At 42.1% G+C, this 17,827-nt stretch overlaps 1 protein-coding gene and 2 non-coding genes across 6 annotated transcripts in view; 2 read left to right on the forward strand and 1 right to left on the reverse strand.

Moving 5' to 3' along the window:
• The first annotated feature begins 2,313 nt into the window (after positions 1-2,313).
• Positions 2,314-2,376, forward strand: LOC128854051 (small nucleolar RNA SNORD104). The gene has a single exon (XR_008452956.1). It is a non-coding gene; the product is annotated as a small nucleolar RNA SNORD104 (small nucleolar RNA).
• Positions 2,377-2,544: 168 nt separating this feature from the next.
• On the forward strand, positions 2,545-2,677 carry LOC128854053 (small nucleolar RNA SNORA76). The gene has a single exon (XR_008452958.1). It is a non-coding gene; the product is annotated as a small nucleolar RNA SNORA76 (small nucleolar RNA).
• Positions 2,678-3,880: 1,203 nt separating this feature from the next.
• Positions 3,881-17,827, reverse strand: part of TEX2 (testis expressed 2) — a 50,735-nt gene continuing 36,788 nt past the window's right edge. For all 4 annotated transcript variants that reach the window (XM_054083062.1, XM_054083060.1, XM_054083059.1 and 1 more), the window contains exons 7-12: positions 16,747-16,846; positions 13,315-13,447; positions 9,459-9,581; positions 7,275-7,484; positions 6,927-7,047; positions 3,881-5,961 (exon numbers count right to left, since the gene is read on the reverse strand). In XM_054083062.1, coding sequence (XP_053939037.1) covers positions 5,839-5,961; positions 6,927-7,047; positions 7,275-7,484; positions 9,459-9,581; positions 13,315-13,447; positions 16,747-16,846 — 810 coding nt within the window. In that variant the 3' untranslated portion in view covers positions 3,881-5,838. The remainder of the gene's footprint in view (positions 5,962-6,926; positions 7,048-7,274; positions 7,485-9,458; positions 9,582-13,314; positions 13,448-16,746; positions 16,847-17,827) is intronic.

Below are 17,827 nucleotides of genomic sequence, written 5' to 3' on the forward strand. Positions count from 1 at the left end.
CTGCTGACTGGGGTGCCTTGCAATGTCTTAAATAAATGCAAAACGAAAGAACGTGTCTCTCTTAACCCAAAACCCAGGTCCAAGCTCCTCTGAACAACCAAAAAACAAACATAAAAAGTACTAAATCAAATGGAAGAAGGTTTAAAAAGAAGAGATTAAATTTACACTGCTTGGCAAAGGCCCATCTTCCAGATACCTGTTTAGGTAACAAAGCCACTTTGTCCTTGCTTCGGATTGTTTGCTTTTTCATACTGATATCGCCAACAGGGCACAGCAAGTACTGAGTGTGCAATGTGCACGTAACAGACCAGCTCTGCTCCAGGGTGCCTTTGATTGCCTGGCCAGGAGGTGTAGTTCTCATAGAATCACAGAATCATAGAATAGTTTTGGTTGGAAGGGACCTTAAAGCCCATCCTGTTCCACTCCGTGCCATGGGCAGGGACATCCCACTGGATGAGGTCACTCAGAGCCCCATCCAACCTGGCCTTGAACACCTCCAGGGATGGGGCAGCCACAGCTTCCCTGGGCAACCTGTTCCAGAGCCTCATCACAAAAAAAATTCCCCCTTATGTCCAGTCTAAATCTGCCTCTCTCCAGTTCGTACCTGTTGCCCCTCATCCTATCACTACAAGCCTTTGTAAACAGCCCCTCCCCAGCTTTCTTGTAGGTCCCCTTCAGGTACTGGGAGTTTGAATATATAAAAACATCCTAGAGCTACAAGCCACACTGAGATTTTCATTCTCTAGTACTGACACGTGGATTTCTTCACCCTGGTCTTGGATTTTAAGCACTCACACCATTTGAGATGGAGCAGATCATCTCCCGCACTGCTTTGCACACGCCATGGCAAGAACAGACACGGGAGCACATCTACCATACGTGTGGAGAGCCCTCATAACCACACGTGACAACAGGTAACATGGGCAAATGCCTGTGTGAAAAAGCACATACCGTACTGGGTTAAGAACTCAGCTTACCCCGAGAAGAGAGCAGGGAATTTCCTTCTGCCCTGCTGCCTCCAGTCACCTCCCATCCCTGGGCGCTGCTGGTATGGCAGGATGTCAGCATCTCCCTTCATACTAGTGTCCATCTTCCCTGGGAAAGAACTTCTTGGGATGAGCATGGAGCTGCTGTCTCATCCTCAAGCCTGAAAACTGGAAAGATATGATTTTAAGCATCAATTAATATCCATTGATGGATATGATTTAAACATCGAGTTTTGAGCTTCTAAAATGGGTCTGAAAATTGGCCAGATACTAATTTAAACATGAATTTCATTAGCTTTGAGCTTTGCACCATGCTGCCTTAAGTGAGGAATCCAATAAAATGTTATTGTTCTTTCCTATTCTCCTTCCATCACACATCACTTACAGAAACTTCATAAAGCTGCACTACAGACAAACGCCAAAAAAGTAAGCAGTTAAAGGTTGTCCAGAAACTCAGAAAAAAATAACCTTTTCCTGTTTAATTCTTTTTAATACTGAAGTGAAGGGATATTTATAAGAAATTTAACATTTCCTGTGACAAAAGAAATCACAGAATCATGGAATGGTTTGGGCTGGAAGGGACCTCAAAGCCCAACTCTGGACACCTCCCATCGCATCAGGAGTTGCTCAGTTGCACAAACACTGCCTCCACCAAGTAGTGATTGACCAGAATTGCCTCCCAAGGCCCTCACAGGAGGTGGGAAAAGCATCAGGGACCTGGGTTGAGGCAGCCAGGGCAGGAGAGCAAGCGCAGCAGCCATGTGCCATCCCGCTCCTCCTGAGGCGGGCAACCCTGAGGCCCAAACCTCTGTGGTTTTGATGTTATTAAGCCCTATTTTTAACAGGGCATAGAGAAAAGTACTAATGAAGGGAGTGGTGCTGCTTCTGACACAGGAATAGAGCCAGACTGGCCCTGCCACAGCCTTCCCGCCATTTCAAACCCTCGCCCATATCCTCAACTAAAACCCGCCCACAACCACCAACCCCGCCTCCAGCCCAGCACAAGCCCCGCCCACAATCACCAACCCCGCCTGCATTCGGCACAACCCGCAGCCGCGCGCAGCCGCACGCGATCCATCACGTGATCCAAAGAAGCTGATTCCTATTGGCCACGCCAGAGGGGCGTGGTCTATCCTCTACATAAGGCCCCCACGCGCAGCCGCACTCCGATCATCACGTGACTTCATGACGGACTACTATTGATCAACTCAGGAGGGGCGTGGCCTCCGCTCTATATAAGGGCACTCGGCGGGCGCTCGGCCTTTTTCTTTGCATGGCGGGGAGGTGAGTGCTGTTCAGGCGAGTGGGTGGGCGATAGGGCTGGGCTGCAGTGATGTCTCTTGACACGTGTTAGACTGCTGATGTGCGTGAAGCAAACCTACTACTGAGCGCCCGTGCTGCCCCGGCCGGCGGGGCGCTGCGTGGCAGCGGCTTTGTAACCTTCTCTTCCTTCTCTGTGTCTTGCAGGGCCCGAGCGGCGGCGAACGGCTGGCGAATAAAGCTGTGTGCACCCTGCAAATGCGTCCGGCTGGTTTTTGGGCGTGGCTCCGCGCGTTCCGCACTGCCTTTGACCCGGCGGGGCCCTGTCCGCGGCGCCGCCGGCCAAGCTGTGGTGCTAGAGCGAAGCGCTGCTTCATAACTGGGGCTGCTCGGTACTGCCCGTGCCGCCCTTTTAAAAGCCAGCGACAACCGGTACGGGCGGGGGGAACGGGACACACGGGGTGTGTGCAGAGGGGAAGGAGTGGATTCAGTTCGCTCCCACCGAAAAGCTCGGGGGAGGGGGTCTTGATCAGGGAGTGTAGGAATAGGACATGGGCGAAGGGGTTTAAGCTGAAAGATAGGAGTGAGGTGAGATAATAAGAAGAAATATTACCTGTGAGGATGCAGAGGCAGTGGCGCGAGTTGCCCAGAGAGGTCATGGATGTCCCCTTCTAGACTTTAGAGAAGCTTCAGTACTGAAAGGGGCTCCAGGAAAGCTGGGGAGGGGCTCTGGATGAGGGAGTGCAGGGATAGGACGAGGGGAACAGTTCTTAACTGAAACAGGGGAGATTAAAAGAAGATATTCAGAAGAATTTTTCCTTTGGGGGTGTGGAGAGCCTGGCCCAAGCTGCCCCATCCTTGGGGGTGTTTGAGGCCAGGCTGGATGGGGCTCGGAGCAACCTGATCCCTGTATGTGGTAGCAGGGGAAACTGATTAGGCCTTGAGAGCCCTTCCACCCTAAGCCATTGTGTGACAGCTGCACCAGGGCTGGGCAGTGAAAAGAGGCATCCAGTCTCCGCATCCTTCATGCACAAAAAAACTGAGAAGTTGCCAAAAAAAAAAAGGGAGCTCGACTCCAGTGATGAAAGCTGCAGCCATGGAAAGGGCTCCATCTTCTCCCTCTGTTAAAAACTGTGCTCTGTGCTGCAGGCAGCGATGCTGCAGTTCTCCAGTTTTTCGTACACAGAAAAGGTACATCTATATGCACACTGATGGCAGGATTGGATGTGAGCAAGAGCATAAAAGCAGCTGCTTAAGTTCAGATGCTTTCACCACTAAACTTAATGCAAAAGGTGCTGTGTGCCACCTCTCTAATCCAGTTCCTGGTACTCATCAAGGTTGTCACAGGTGTAAAATGAAAAAGTGGTGTTGGAGCACGTCAGCATGAGGAACTGCTGCAGTGAAATGCAGTTTCATTACAGTACAACTGCTGCATTTAAGCATTTTCCTTGTAGAGGTAGAAAGTCTCTGCATTGCTTAAACCTGAAAAATCATCGTGGTGTGCCATAACCATCAAGTACATAGAAACAAAAATCTGAAAAGCACATAGCTCACCATTATCTGACCAAATTGCCTCTTGAATTGAGTATCTGAAACAACTCTCAGAAGATTGTGGCTAAGTACCAAAGAAATAAATTTTACCTGACTAATTGGTTGACATGGGATAAATTTATTTAATAAAACAAAGCAAGCAGATTGTAGTTACCCACAGCTTATGAAGTGCAATATGACAATCTTGTGTAATAAGTCTAAATCTGTTTACACATTAGTGCATCTAGTCCTCTGACTTTAGTTATTGCACATAGAAATTAAATCATATAAAAAAAACCTGCGTACTAGACATGCAGACTTCATGAAAGGCAAATAATGCCTACATCAGAGCAAACCCCAGAATATACACAGCCTGGAATGGTCAAGGAGGAGTTCAGGTAACAAATATAACCTACTAATATTTCAATTAAAGGTAACCAAAATAGGTGTTCAAATATAGAATTAATTTTAAATATATTAAATGCTAGTTTTCTTTTATGTTTCAGGCAAGGTGCTGTTTAAAAAACCTTCAATATAATAGCTTCATTTAGAGATGGTAAATCATCAAAGTTACACATGGAAATTTTGATTTACATCAAATATGACAACACAACATACAAAAATTCTTAAAAAATTACTTCTAAAAAAAAAGAAAAAGCAAATCATGTTATAAAAGGAGAGCCAAAACTCACCTTCTTTGTAAACTAAAAGGTTTTCTGACATCCACGAACAGTTGGCAACATTGAGCATCAGAAAGATTTTACGTGTTGAGCAGTGGATATGTAGTGTTGAAATATTGGATTTGCTGCATACGTTTAGTCTTGAATCATCAGATAGAAATTAAAGGCAGTTCCTTTCCCCCTTTAGTTTTGGCCATTAATTAGCAGAAACACTCCTCAATTACATCGTGATCAGCTTGAATAACTGCAATGCTTGAATTCCTATTCCACAAAGTCAAAAAAAAACAACGCATGGGGGTCAAAATCTTTCAGTCACAGCTGTTTCCAGAGGCACCAAAGGCTGTGATGCCTGGAGCAGGGTGGCTGTAACCTGAGAGTTTGCTCCCATGCATTGTGTGTAAACACAGTGCAATGGAAAAGACTCAACAGCAACAAACTGTCCTCTAGGAAAAAAATGGGGGTGTGTTTTGTTGTAGCGAGAGGCTCTGTACACAGCAGGGTAACTCGGTACTTCTGGTCGTGTGCAGTGTTAGACACTTACGAGTGTGCTCATGTCGTTATAAACATTCAGAGTTAATCATGACCCAAAGGTGATTGTACCTCACTATAAGGCGGCTTGCGATGGTTTGGTCTCATGGCTTTACCGACTCTTTTTCTCTTCATTTACAAAAAAATGTGACAGTCTCACCTTCACTGATAAGTTGTGTGTGTTTTATGGCTACTTGCTTCCCCAAAAAAAGCACAAGTTCTGTATGAAAAAAAAGTAATATGTATATACCACGCTGAATTACAATATTACCTATACATCCAATTTACATTCTTTTATCCTGAAAGCGTTTCATATTTTGATTGCTTGACACAAGCTATTGACTGCAGAAGTGAAAGAACATAAAACAGTTCATTCTACACCTCCAACTGCCTGAGAAAGAAAAAATATTCTTCCAGTTTTATAAATTCATTCCTTATTTAGGATTTTTTTTCCATTTGGCACGCAGTTCCTTTGCTGCCAAACAACCTTTCAATGCTTTAATGCACATTAACATAGCATGAAAACATAAGCTGAACAAAAGGTGTGTCAGCAAGCTCCTTGATCTAGTACAGTTAGGTTCCTCCTCCCTCCCCCAAAGAACAGGTCATATTAGCCTCCGAGTTAAAATCCCGATGGCAGCCAGCACAAAAATAAATCAACTGCTCAATGGAATGAACCTTCCATGTGGCTGAAGTACACAGGAACAAGAACCAGGCAAGTGAGCACAAGGGGATGGTTATAGGCAGTCCTCGGCGGGGGGAAGTGGCACAAGTTAAGGATGAGAACTACAGCACAGTTTATAAAACCATGAGAATAACTTTATAATACTGTAAACTGCAAGAGTTTTCACATGTCACGGTTGATCAGCGGCCTCTGTGATCAGATCTTTTGGAGGGCACGTGGAGGAGCGGGGATCCATGGCTGAGTGCATTAAAGGAATATAAACATCATCCATGTTTGGCATGACAAAGATTTTCTGTGAAAAAGATGCAATTGAATAAAGTTACGTCTCACGTCCCACTTGAAACCTTAGGTTTCTGATTTGTTTAATTAAAAAAATGCATCAAATTTCCCGATATAAAGTTCTTGGGTTCAGCACTATTTGATTCAATGCCTGTACTAAAGCCCTGCGGTGTCCATTAATTCAAGCCATTCTGTTGTGCTGCATTGGAGATAAAGCTCAGAAATATAATCTCTGCAATTTCCATTAAATTGGAACAGCACTACAGGAAACACCAACTTTTAACTCTGCCTCTTTCTCAGCTCTTACCCATCCACTCTCAAACTGTACTTTGAATGCAATAAGCAAGTTTCATTTCTGGTTGATTGTACAGGTTGGGGTCCGGAATGAATCCGGTCAGGAAACCGTTTTCCTCTCCTACAAGTATTTGTGTAAGTTTTCTTCGTGTTTTGCATTACGGTCAGTGTGATTTTTTTAAAACCATTTTAAAGGAAGCGGTACCAGGACACCTTACTGCCTCATCTGCTCTTAATTTCAGATAACAGTTTGGCCCTCTGTCATCTAAGAACACCTAATATCATCTTTTTATTTGTAGAAGTACTACAAATTCTGACATGGTGCCTATTTCAAAGAAATGGTATTTTTGCCTTTAAAATCATTCCGACAAGTGCTCAAAAAGATATCCGTAGAGATCTACACATGGTCTTGGGACCCTCTCAGAACTTAGTTTCAGCTGAATTCTTACCATCCTTCCCACTGCCCAGGAGCAGCGAAGGATAAAGAATCACAGAATCAGTACATTGGCAAAGACCTCTAGGATCATGGAGTCAAACCATTCCTATCAACCACTAAACCGTGCCCCTGAGCACCCCATCTACCCATCTTTTAAACACCGATGGATCTCGAATGAAACAGGGGATGCACAAAAATTACAGCCCCCATCCCTCTAATAGACCAAAACTAATGTAAAGGAAACACACCTGAAACTCTTGCTCTAGTTTCCTCTCTATCCAGTCTGTTACATGAACCAGGGTCACTTCTCTCTCCCCGAGTTTTGGCCGAGCTTTTAACTCCAGGTAGGGAGGTCTTCGAAAGCCATACCTTAGGAGAGCACATATAACAGGTTTGATTATAAACATCCCAACAAAGCATATACTTACAGCTGTTAACTGGCAGTGTTCTCTCAACAGCAGCTCCTACTTCATTTAGAACTGGTTTGTATTAACACCTCTTCCAGAATCCATTCCAGCTACTCTTTACCTTCCTTCTTGGTTGCAATTCCTTAGGATACACCCGAAATGCTGCCCAGTTCTGCAGTATCCTCTTACCATATTCTGTCAGTAGGTGGAGGTGGAATGTTAATTACTAGCGTTCCTCTGCACTCTTGTACTTCAACTGTTAGCAGCAATGGAGTATTGGAAACCTCTTCAATTTTCTTCTTAATAAACTCAGTCTCTGTTGCTTTCTGGAAGTATTTTGACTTAGTAATTTTATCCACAATTCTCATGATCTTACTTGTCCGATGTCCTCCAACATACCTTTAGTCAGAGAACAAAAGAAGAGTACGTCAAGGTAATTTTCTTAAACCTATTGTTTGCTGAGACACCCATGGGTTTCCTATTAAATCATTACAGTTTTTGATATAAAAAACCTGAACAGATACATATTCACACATCCAAGCAGTACCTACCAGAGCGTGAACACAGCAGCTGTGCTCTTTGTCAGCTACACGTCTGGCAGAAACTCCGTCCAGCCTGAATGCGCCTCCTTCCCCGCTGAAATGCAGCTTTTTAAAAACTGCAAATATGCCTACATTGTTTATGCCAGTAAACTGCCATGAGAAGTGACAACCTGCCTCCTACCAACCTAACAAACTGTCAAAAGACAGAGAGACAGAGCCATACGCACAGATCAGTGCAAAAGGCCCAACCAGCGTGTCTAGTATATTTGACACTGCACGTCAAACAAAACTTTCCATTCTAAGGTATCGTAGCATTTACAATGAAGGTGGTGAAAAAGAAGAGGAAGGAGATATTTGGTACCGGGTAGGATGATATCCCAAAAATGGTTAACTATCCCTGCAAAAAGAAGCTGCTTTTCCTGGCAACAGTGTCAGACAGCATCCTAGCTTTTAAAACAGATGCTTTAAGGACTGAATGTGTCTTTTCTCACACCACTCCCATTTCAGAAATACACAAGAGCAGCGTGTTTGACATTTTCACACACATACCCCATTGTGGCTCCTGATGTTATGCAGCAGAGATAGCCCTGCTAAGGAAGTAACATTTTCCTATCCTACAAAAAATTTAGGTTTATTTGGCCTTTTACAGATTCTTTTCCTTAGCATGAGATAAGACAAGAAACTCCTCGACTGACAGAGAAGGGGTGAATGAATTTCAGCTGTTGACTTTACACTAATTCTTAACTTTACCCAGGTAAAGTCGTTACTCCCTCATCAGATTCTACAGTGATAGTAATGCAGATTTTTTAAAGGTACAATTAAATTCTTCCAGTATTTTACTTTAAAAAAATATTTGTTCTTAAGAGTTCTTTATACAATCTATATACTTTTAAATATATGAAATGCATCTATTGAAATAATTCCAACAATTCAGTAGTTTTCAAAAGGATTTAACAAGTAAAACTCCACGGAAACTCCCCTGACCATTTTGAATATGTCATGAGGCCTTCTGGTATATTCACTGTAAAATCAGAGATATGTTCAGACATAGAAACACTGTGATTGTCTGAGACATTCCAGTGCTACGCCAAATTTCTCTTTCCATGGCATAATTTTGTTCAGATGTAAAAAGCAAAAAAAAAAGAAATGAGAATAGCAGCCAAACCAAGGAATGACATGGCAAAACTGACATGAGGAAATGTTCTTTAGCATTCTTGCACGACATCAGAGGGCAGTATTGCACAGCTGAGCTGCCCAAAGCCTTTAGAAGAGGAAAAAAAGAAAACCAAAACACAAACCCCTGAGCAAGAAAGCCAGGCTTGAGTAACAGTTGTTTTTTAAACAAAAGAACATGCTGGAAATAAGGGATCAGCAGGATCAGTATGGGTATAATACTGCATACAAAGAAAGTACTTCAAGCTTACACACAAAATCCTGTTCTTGGCTCTGGTGCCAAGCAAGGCACGCTGGGGAAGGTCCCCAAGGGTTCTCATCCCAAAGACTTGGCTCTCTCTGTAACCCTAATAGCGAAGGAATTAAGAGGCGTAAACGGAGCGCAGGTCACTCTGCCAAAGTGCTGTGTGGTGAACAACGCAGCCAGCATGGTAAAACACTCAGCCGAGCAGCTTCCTTTCAGTCTGTAACATAGGGTTTGATGGCTGCTTGTCGCTCCAGAAATGAGCCAGTTGTGTTTGCTTAATTGCCCGGATACACTCACACTCTGCCATCCCGCGTGACAATGAGCACTACAGTGCTGGACCAGGATATCACTTACATGGAGCCTGGAAATGCAGCGGGGAGGAAAGGATTTACACACACTCTCCAGACTCACCCTTCTGCTCCTGGAGTCATCTGCTTCTCTCCTGCCAGTTCAGGAGCATCGTCCTCCTCTGAAGACCCAGCGCTGGAGGATTCCTCATCACTGTCTGCAAGACAATACGCCCTTGGCCTGAAACTGAAACAATGCAATTTCCAGGTCAAATGTAATATTCTTAAATAGCTATTCATCATGTGCAGCTTTGGCTGGCATTTCATGGATTTCTGTTGGAGATTCTAAAATAAACTCTAGGTAAAAGAACAAAACCGGAGCCGCTCTGAAGCCAATCTGTCAGAATTCGCTTCAAAACAGAACATTTGTTTTCTCCAGCAAAACGTAATCCTGCGTAAGGATCTATACTTTTGTCCCATACAAATTTAGGCTATAATCTTCCTTTAGTATTTTTGCTGGAAATATTCCTTTCCCTAACTATATTTGTAGGGAAATTTGACCTTCAGGTTGTGAACTTTGAAGCTCCTCTGACATAGTGAATAATGTTTACAGGATTTAAGGTTTTGGTTTGTTTTTTTCTGAAGAGAGTCCAAGGTGGAATAAGGCAAAGAATGTCATGGGGAGGGGGGATAAAGTAAAGTAATAAAATCAAACAAGTGCTGCTCTTAGGACACAAAACATCACACAGTAGTACTAATTTCTGGACTTCTACTATGGAAGAATTCACGTACACAATCACAGAAAGAATTTCAAATCTTTTAAACGGATTACAATTAGGGAAGGATACAGTGAATACACTTCAGTACTAAGAGATCTCTACTGAATGCGAGAGCTTGAAATAGTTACACAACACAAGCTTCAAAAGCACACGGGTTTAGCCCTAAGGACTATAATATTCTACATCTTGTTCAGAACACAGTTTATAGCTGCGTTTTCTTTTTTTTTTTGTTTTGTGTTCTTGGAAATTTATTTGAAGCATTTAATAACCTCACAAAGGGCACGGCCCGAGGCCACTGTCTGCTGTTCTGTCCACAGGACAGGTCATGGTTGCTGCATCAAGTCCAAATGTAAGAGGATAGATCACGTCCAGCTCACGGGGCAGAGCACTCCCTCCTAACTGCCTTCTTCAGGACTGGAGCAGGAATCCCACGCTCCCTCTACACCAAAGAATGCACTACCCAGGCTGTGGAATCACTCATAACCTCTTCTTCTTATCCAGAGATGAGTTTCCTACACGCAGAAGGGTGAGACAGCTCCACAAACCAAGGCTGTAGGTGGGGTGGATGGCTCGTGTCACCAGCCCGAACAGCAAAGCCAGAGCTGTTGCTCAAGAGAGGAGTTCACTTCATGTCATATCACCGACCCGAATAGCAACACTGGCACTGTTTCTCAGAAAGAAGTTCACATTTTTAGGTCAAACTACACATTTTCTGCCCGAGTGTGACCTTGCTTCACTTCCCTCTGCACCTCATACCCAATTCAAAGTGTGCCCAAGGCATTTTCAAGGCTCTCGAGGGTGTCATCATCTCACAAGGAGGGGGTTCATTTGCCTGGGTAATAACTGACCCTCTGAAGTGCCTCCCCAGGCACCCACCGACAAAGAGCACAAGACCTCCTCCCATTAAACAAAGCGACAATAAATAAGCTCGGGTGAGATTTCAGGGATCTCTGCATACAATGGACCGTTTATACAACACAAACATTGGCAGAAAAACCCTTCGGAGCTACAGCATTGTTCCTGAGCAGACCGCAGAGTATTTTATGAATTGTCATTTGTCAGTTTGTTTTTAAACAGCAAAAAACCAGCAAAAAGGTCTGATGCGGTAAGAAACAGTGGTAACTTTGGGTTAGCCTGCCTGCTTTTGCCTCATCTCCGGTACGGCAGAACCTGCTGCCGTATCAATTTTATAAAATTAGCAATGAAATAGTTTTCTACCCTTTTTGAGAGCTGCGTTTTCCTTAGAGTACACGCAAGACAGACAGCGTTGTCCAGCTGTGTAACAGCACGCTTCCATTTCAAACAGTAACACAGCAGCGGCGATCAAATGGACTGCAACGTTGAACCACTTGTCTCACTTTAAGGACAGTTAAAACTCAGTGCTGTCCCCCCACTCCTCCTTTTCCTGGATGAGTAGCTGCCTTTCTTACACGAGTTTGTGGTTACAGCATCTCAAGGGGCTGTTTGTTCCAGGCTCTTGAGAGACAGAAAGGAGTGCAAGAAAGCAACACTTACAGACAACACGACTGTGGATGTGAGCGCATTCCGAGTAGTTTGATTTGTCACAGCAACTGTGAACTAGTAATTAAAAAAGCCAGTAAAATCATCACACACAACGGAAAGCAGAGATGAGAATCAAACTGTTCTATACTTCTCCGAGTCTTCAATTTGTTTGTTTGTTTATGATATCCATTGTATTTAAAGGAAAAGGAAAACAACAACCAAGAAACCTCAGTCAAACTAGAATACATTAGACTGCTCTTTATGTGAAGCTGGCAGGGAACCTGGCCCTGAGCGCTGAAATATCACAGTATCACAGCCGTGTGCGGGGAGGAATACAGTCAATGGTTCCACCTTCAAGTAATTGGTTGCTTAGCTACAGACATTTACATTTGCGTTGCTGGGGGCCTATTGCTCAGCCAGAATCAAGCTGATTTTTACATATGAAATCAATTTGTTCACTAATTTTTTCTGAGGTCATTCTTGCAGCCATTCTTGCACTGGACAGATATAAAATACACAAAAAACCCGGAAAGGATAGGGAAGAAAAACAAGAATTCCATTTGTATAGCATTTCATTCTCTATCCCCCACTTTCTCACACGACGAGATTAAAGGGATTTTTCCAAAATCCCATCTATCAATTGTACTGATGTAAATTCAGAAATATTTATTTCAACCGGTGACAATGAGAATCTAGGTCAATTTAAAACCCTCTGAATTTCTACCAGTGCATGAGATCATTCAGCCATTAGTTTTTTCACATTTATTTTCTTGTCATGACTCCACTGTAATGTAGTGCTCCTAAAAGCATTACTTCAAGATATCTCAGAATAAATGCTCAGAGCTACGACACGAGTCTGCAAAGCATTTGTTTTCTTAACTCTGGAAGACCAGAATATTTTATTCGTTTCTAAACAAAGGGCCAGCTTTAGAGTAGTGCACTAAGAGATCGCTCACTGTTCAGGAACTGCATTCTGAAGCTCAAAAGGAACAGAGCCCAAGAGAATCCACACGCCACAGCCGACAGGATGGATGGACAGGTGTCACTCACCAGGTCAATAAAAATGGACAGACTGATGGAATTCAGACATCGTGAGAATGAGAGGGAAAGCACAAACACGAGGTAGGTAAGTTAAAATGTGTATTTTCTAACCAGCTCCTCTATAAGACGCTGCGCTTAGACACAGCAGGTAAACAGGAGTGGGATATGAGGAAAACTAGAGACTAAGTAGAGGTGTGATTATTTCCACGATGCAATAAAAATACCAAAAGAGTCTTTACTAACACAATTACAGCCTGTGTACCCACAGCTGTTTACCATTACATGGTTTACAACAGCTGTACCCTGCTGGGGTAGCATGTTGCATGTGTCTGTCTCCGTCGCTACATGTGTGTACCTCCAATATTCACATCTTCCTGGCTAAGATCCCAAATCAAGCCAAGTTTTAGTCACAGAACACTTTAAACCACTGCTAAAATATATATAGAAAAATTATTGTACTACAAAAGCCTTTTAAGACAATTATCAGTGGTATAATCAAACATTAAAGTTGCACAGGAAGGCCACGTCCTACGCTTACATATATGCAACCCCCTCAACTCCTTTCAACCTACTGCAAAGCCAGAGCTGCATATATGCAAGGAAATTTGACTTTATCACTATGAAAGCTCTCACTTGACTCTGTCTTTAATATCTTACCCTTCTTTGCCGATCTCTCCAACTTTAAGCGCTTCACCAAGTGGCTCTTTACCAAGTTTGGTCAAGTTCATCTTGGTCTCTAGGGTCATTAGAAAAGATCCATTGTAGGACATATCCAATTCAATCCAAAGTCCTAAAATTAACAACAATAACAAAAATACATCACTTTAAAATGAAGCAAATGTGACTGTTCCTACTGTCAAGCCAAAACTTGTTTTAAAACAAGTCTACACATCACTCTTTTTCAAAAGAGTAAAACTACTTTTTCATCAACCAATTATGTCATTAATTCACAAAAATTTAAAAGCTTTTCAAAGCAAGTTTTCTGTTCACATTAAGCTTAAGGAACAAAGCAGAACGTTCAGATATGAATTGAAGCCACGCTGAAAGACAGATCAGCGAGTAAAGCTAATGATCTAAAAAAGGAGTGTGATTTACACACACATAAACTGCTTAAGAGATCTGAATCAAGACAAAGAAAATAGAATATAATCAGGGATTCACTTCAGAACTATTTACAGTACTGTTCCAAGCAAAACAGTAATGGGGACATTCCTCTCTATTGCTTATGCTGTCCAAACAAAGCAAAACTTGAAAACCCTGAGCAATATTGCTTGTCGCACTTCACAACCTGCAGTCTCCTTTGATTTCGACAATGGTGTAATCAAAGAAGTATGAAAAGGTTCACTCGGTAACTCAGCTCTAGACATGTTTTAATGACTCACAGCACAGGGTCATTACTTAGAACAATTCTAGATGTGTAGTAATAAGTTAAATCTTATTGTCTGGGCAGAATATTCGCTTATCGCAATCACCAAAAGAAATATCTTGGGAATAATTGCAAGATTAGGTCCCGCCTCTTGTGTGACACCCTGCAGTCCCACTGATTAAAAAAAAGCTGTAGGGTATTTGTGATCCAGAGATTAGAAATCAGATGCCACTAAGCATAGATTATGCATCTTCCTTTTCCAGACACTGCAGCTGCACACAAGCCCACCAGTATCTGGCACAGCAGCCGCTAACGCGTTCTACTTTAATTTACTTATTAGGAAATGATGACTGGCAACCACTCTTTGGGTTTGATTGATCTCAAAAAGACACGCTGTTGCTGTTAAAGAACAACTGATAGGTTTTTGCAGAAAAGAAACGGAAGAATGGCACTGTCCCCAGTCCCACGCGTTTGTATTGACAGAAATACCACCCAGTGCCCCCTGACCAGGGCACTGATACGCTAGGAGATTAGATGATGGAAGCAGCACTGCAGACAAGCTGCTGCCTTACTAACCCAAATCATTCTTTTCCCAACGCTGTTCTAAAACAAAAGGCAAGCTCATATAGACTTTTTCCTATTTAAGTGATAAAATTAGGAGCAAGATCATCAGAAACAAGAAAAGAGCTAAGCAGACCTTTTGGGTAAGCAGTGAGCCAGCGCGCTTAAAAACACCTATGGTGTTTTAACAGTGGAGCAAATTAAGCAAAGGATGCCGTTACTGAGAGGGAAAATTCCTTCTGGCCAGAAAACGTTCATATGCATTTTCCAGAGGGGAAAAAGGGAGGTGGGAAGGGAGAGGTAGTGATGAATTGGGCAGATGGTACTATTCATTTGGAGTTATCTGGTTCCCGTCTTGAGGGAAGTACAGTAAATACTACAGCATATGCTGTCATGCAAATAGGGCTGTATTAACAGAAATAAGATTTATTTATTTTTTTCTCCTAACATTGTCTGTCAGCGAATTCAAGTTATTCAGAAGAGCCATCTAATAAAAAAATACTTTCCTCATTCTCAAACACTGCTAAAAAGGTATGGATGAAACAAAGCACATCACAACTAGTTATTTAATTTTAAAGCCTCACAAAACACTACCTCAAATGACTGATTATCACAAGCGCTTAAAAAAATTCTTAAAAGTATTTGTTCTGGATTCTGGCCTAGAGTTTTAGGATTTTTTTTTCCTATGTGTGATTTATTCATAGGTCAAGTTACCAACAAATATATTTATCCTTATGAAAATAAGCATTTCCAGTTATCATCCCTGTATTCATGTCCTTTTAAATACAACAGGAAAACAAGTTATTTCAGTAATTATTCACTGCAGGCTCTTAAAATCTCAGATTCTGAGTTTACATGTCATTTGTCAATATAAAGAAGTTACAAGGGTTACAAATTCTGCTCTAAGTGTTTGTTTGTCACAGTTTAACTGACCAAGAAACAGGAGTTAGTTGTTCTCACTGCTGTTGTCCACAACTAATTGAAGCCGAGTACTGAGCAGTCTCCTAAATCCCATCTCATGACTTGGAACTGCAGTCTTTGGTTACAACTAAAGCTATGAGAACAGAGCAAGGAATTCAAAAAATGTTCAAATCTCAGCAAAGGGGAACACTGGCAAGAACCCCAGAGCGTGTTTGTTTAAAAAGAAACCACAAATCCACTTGGCGACCATCACACATGTAACGATTTTTTAAAGTTTTTGCTTTGTTTTCTGTAACTCAATAAAATTTCTCCCCACGGTGAAGCCACTCGGCTGCTGGGAACACCAAAGGATGCCCTATGTGCTGTTCCGTGCACAAAGCATATGACCAGAAGCAGCAAGATGATATCTTCATCTAAGAGTTGAAAGAACAGTTTAAAACCAAACTAACTTATTTGCCATGCAACCCATAGCTGCACCACAACAGGTGCTCTAAGGAAATATTTCCCTTTAGACCAATCAGCAACATCTCCATCTCAGAAGAAATATGACATCTAACTCTCCTGAGCATGTAGAACAAATACTTTTGAAGCTAAAGAACTTTAACCCAAGTTTATCTCTTTGTGAAACTAAGTGACAAGAGCATCCTCAAATATACTCCTGTGACCACATGCAAGCTAGAATGAAGAGAAAACAAACAGTTCTGATTGATAAAGCAGCAACGTGAAAGTCATTCAGTTTAAAAATAATAATAAATCTCTAATGCTACGGACATAATACGATGCTGTATTTTGAAGTTTCTTTTCCAAGCAACGCTGTATTCTTCTTTTCTGCATTATTACAATTGTGTTTTCTGAGTCACTCTTCTCAGAACAGGGCAACTTCTCTTGAAGAGAGCCAAATCCATTCTCAGGTATGGTACAGAAACAGATCTGTCTTGAGATGCATATTTCTCTCTCTAGTCCACAACAGAGTATCAGATACAGGTCTGCATAAATTTTAGTTAAATTCAGTAATTATTTCCAGTGGAAAGACATGATCATATTCCCATATCTACAGAATTATGTTTATTCTAAGCCTGATGCTACTGGTATTGGAGATAGAGACCACTCAGTATCTCCTCAGAATAAGCTCTACTCGCGTGTACCTTCTTCTTAAAACACAGATACAGAGAAAAACTCTGCTCTCCGCAGGTATGAAGGCATGAACCTGCCAAACCCAGAAGAGGAAGCATGTATTTTACCTCTGTGATCAACAGAAGGTTTGAAGGCTTGCAGGATCTTCGGCACTGCTATCCCCATGTCAAGCTCAGTAAGAGTTAGCTCATTCATGAAATACGGCAGCTAAAAGAACAGAATGTAAAAACAAATGTTGTAGAACTAAACATCGTTGTTTCTTGAGAGAAGAAAGGTCATTAAACTTAAAGAATGGATTGAGCTGAAAAGCCACCAGTGAAAGAAAGAAATACGAATGCACAAATTTCTTCCCATTCTAGGATTTCACAGTTATTAGTTTCAAAATAACATTCTAAGGAGAGATTCAGTATCTAAACTTGGAACGTTTTTAAGTGATGCTGAAGTGCAGACACTGTCTCCAGCCTGCTTTTTAGTCAAGAATGAAGTGTAAATCCTATTTTACTGTGAATGAAAACAAAAGACTCTTTGGAAATTCAGTCACATATTTTATAGTTGCAGTTATATCAACATTTTATCTTTGGCAAATTCTTTCATAGCACATTAGCTTTTAAAATCTGTATCAAATTTAGGATAATAGAGGCACAGAATCACAATGGTTTTGGTATCTATTGACTGTAAGTATTTCTAATTGACAGAAATGTTATCTCCTGTGAACAGACAGTGATTTAACCTATCAAAAATACATCCACCCCCCATTCCCAGTCTTTCCACTTAAACTGTTTCCAATTAGATATTTGGGTACTGTGCGGTCACAATTGTGGAAACAGCCAGTGCAGAATTAGGTTACTGCTTATTTCCCAAAGCACAGCAACACTATCTCACAGCTGGTGCTGGCAGCTAAATTTCAGAGCTTTTGTCAGCAAGAGTACATCTTCCTTTGCCCTTAGGATGAGGCAAACTCCTCCCCAAGCATCAGGAGTTGAACAGCCCACTGATTAACTGCTGCTGTTCAGAAGTTCAGAATGCAATGGGAAGACCCAAAAGTCATTCAGAAGCATCAGTCCTCCCTCCATCCTCTGAGCTTGTGCACTGTGTGTACAATTATACCCTGCCACCCCACAGACAGCTCTTTCCCTGGCTGTTACGCCCACCGACCTCTCCTGCAAGCCACGTACGTCTGGAGTTAAC

The sequence above is a fragment of the Cuculus canorus genome, chromosome 18, assembly GCF_017976375.1.
Source record: "Cuculus canorus isolate bCucCan1 chromosome 18, bCucCan1.pri, whole genome shotgun sequence".
In the NCBI taxonomy this organism is placed as follows: Eukaryota; Metazoa; Chordata; class Aves; order Cuculiformes; family Cuculidae; genus Cuculus; species Cuculus canorus.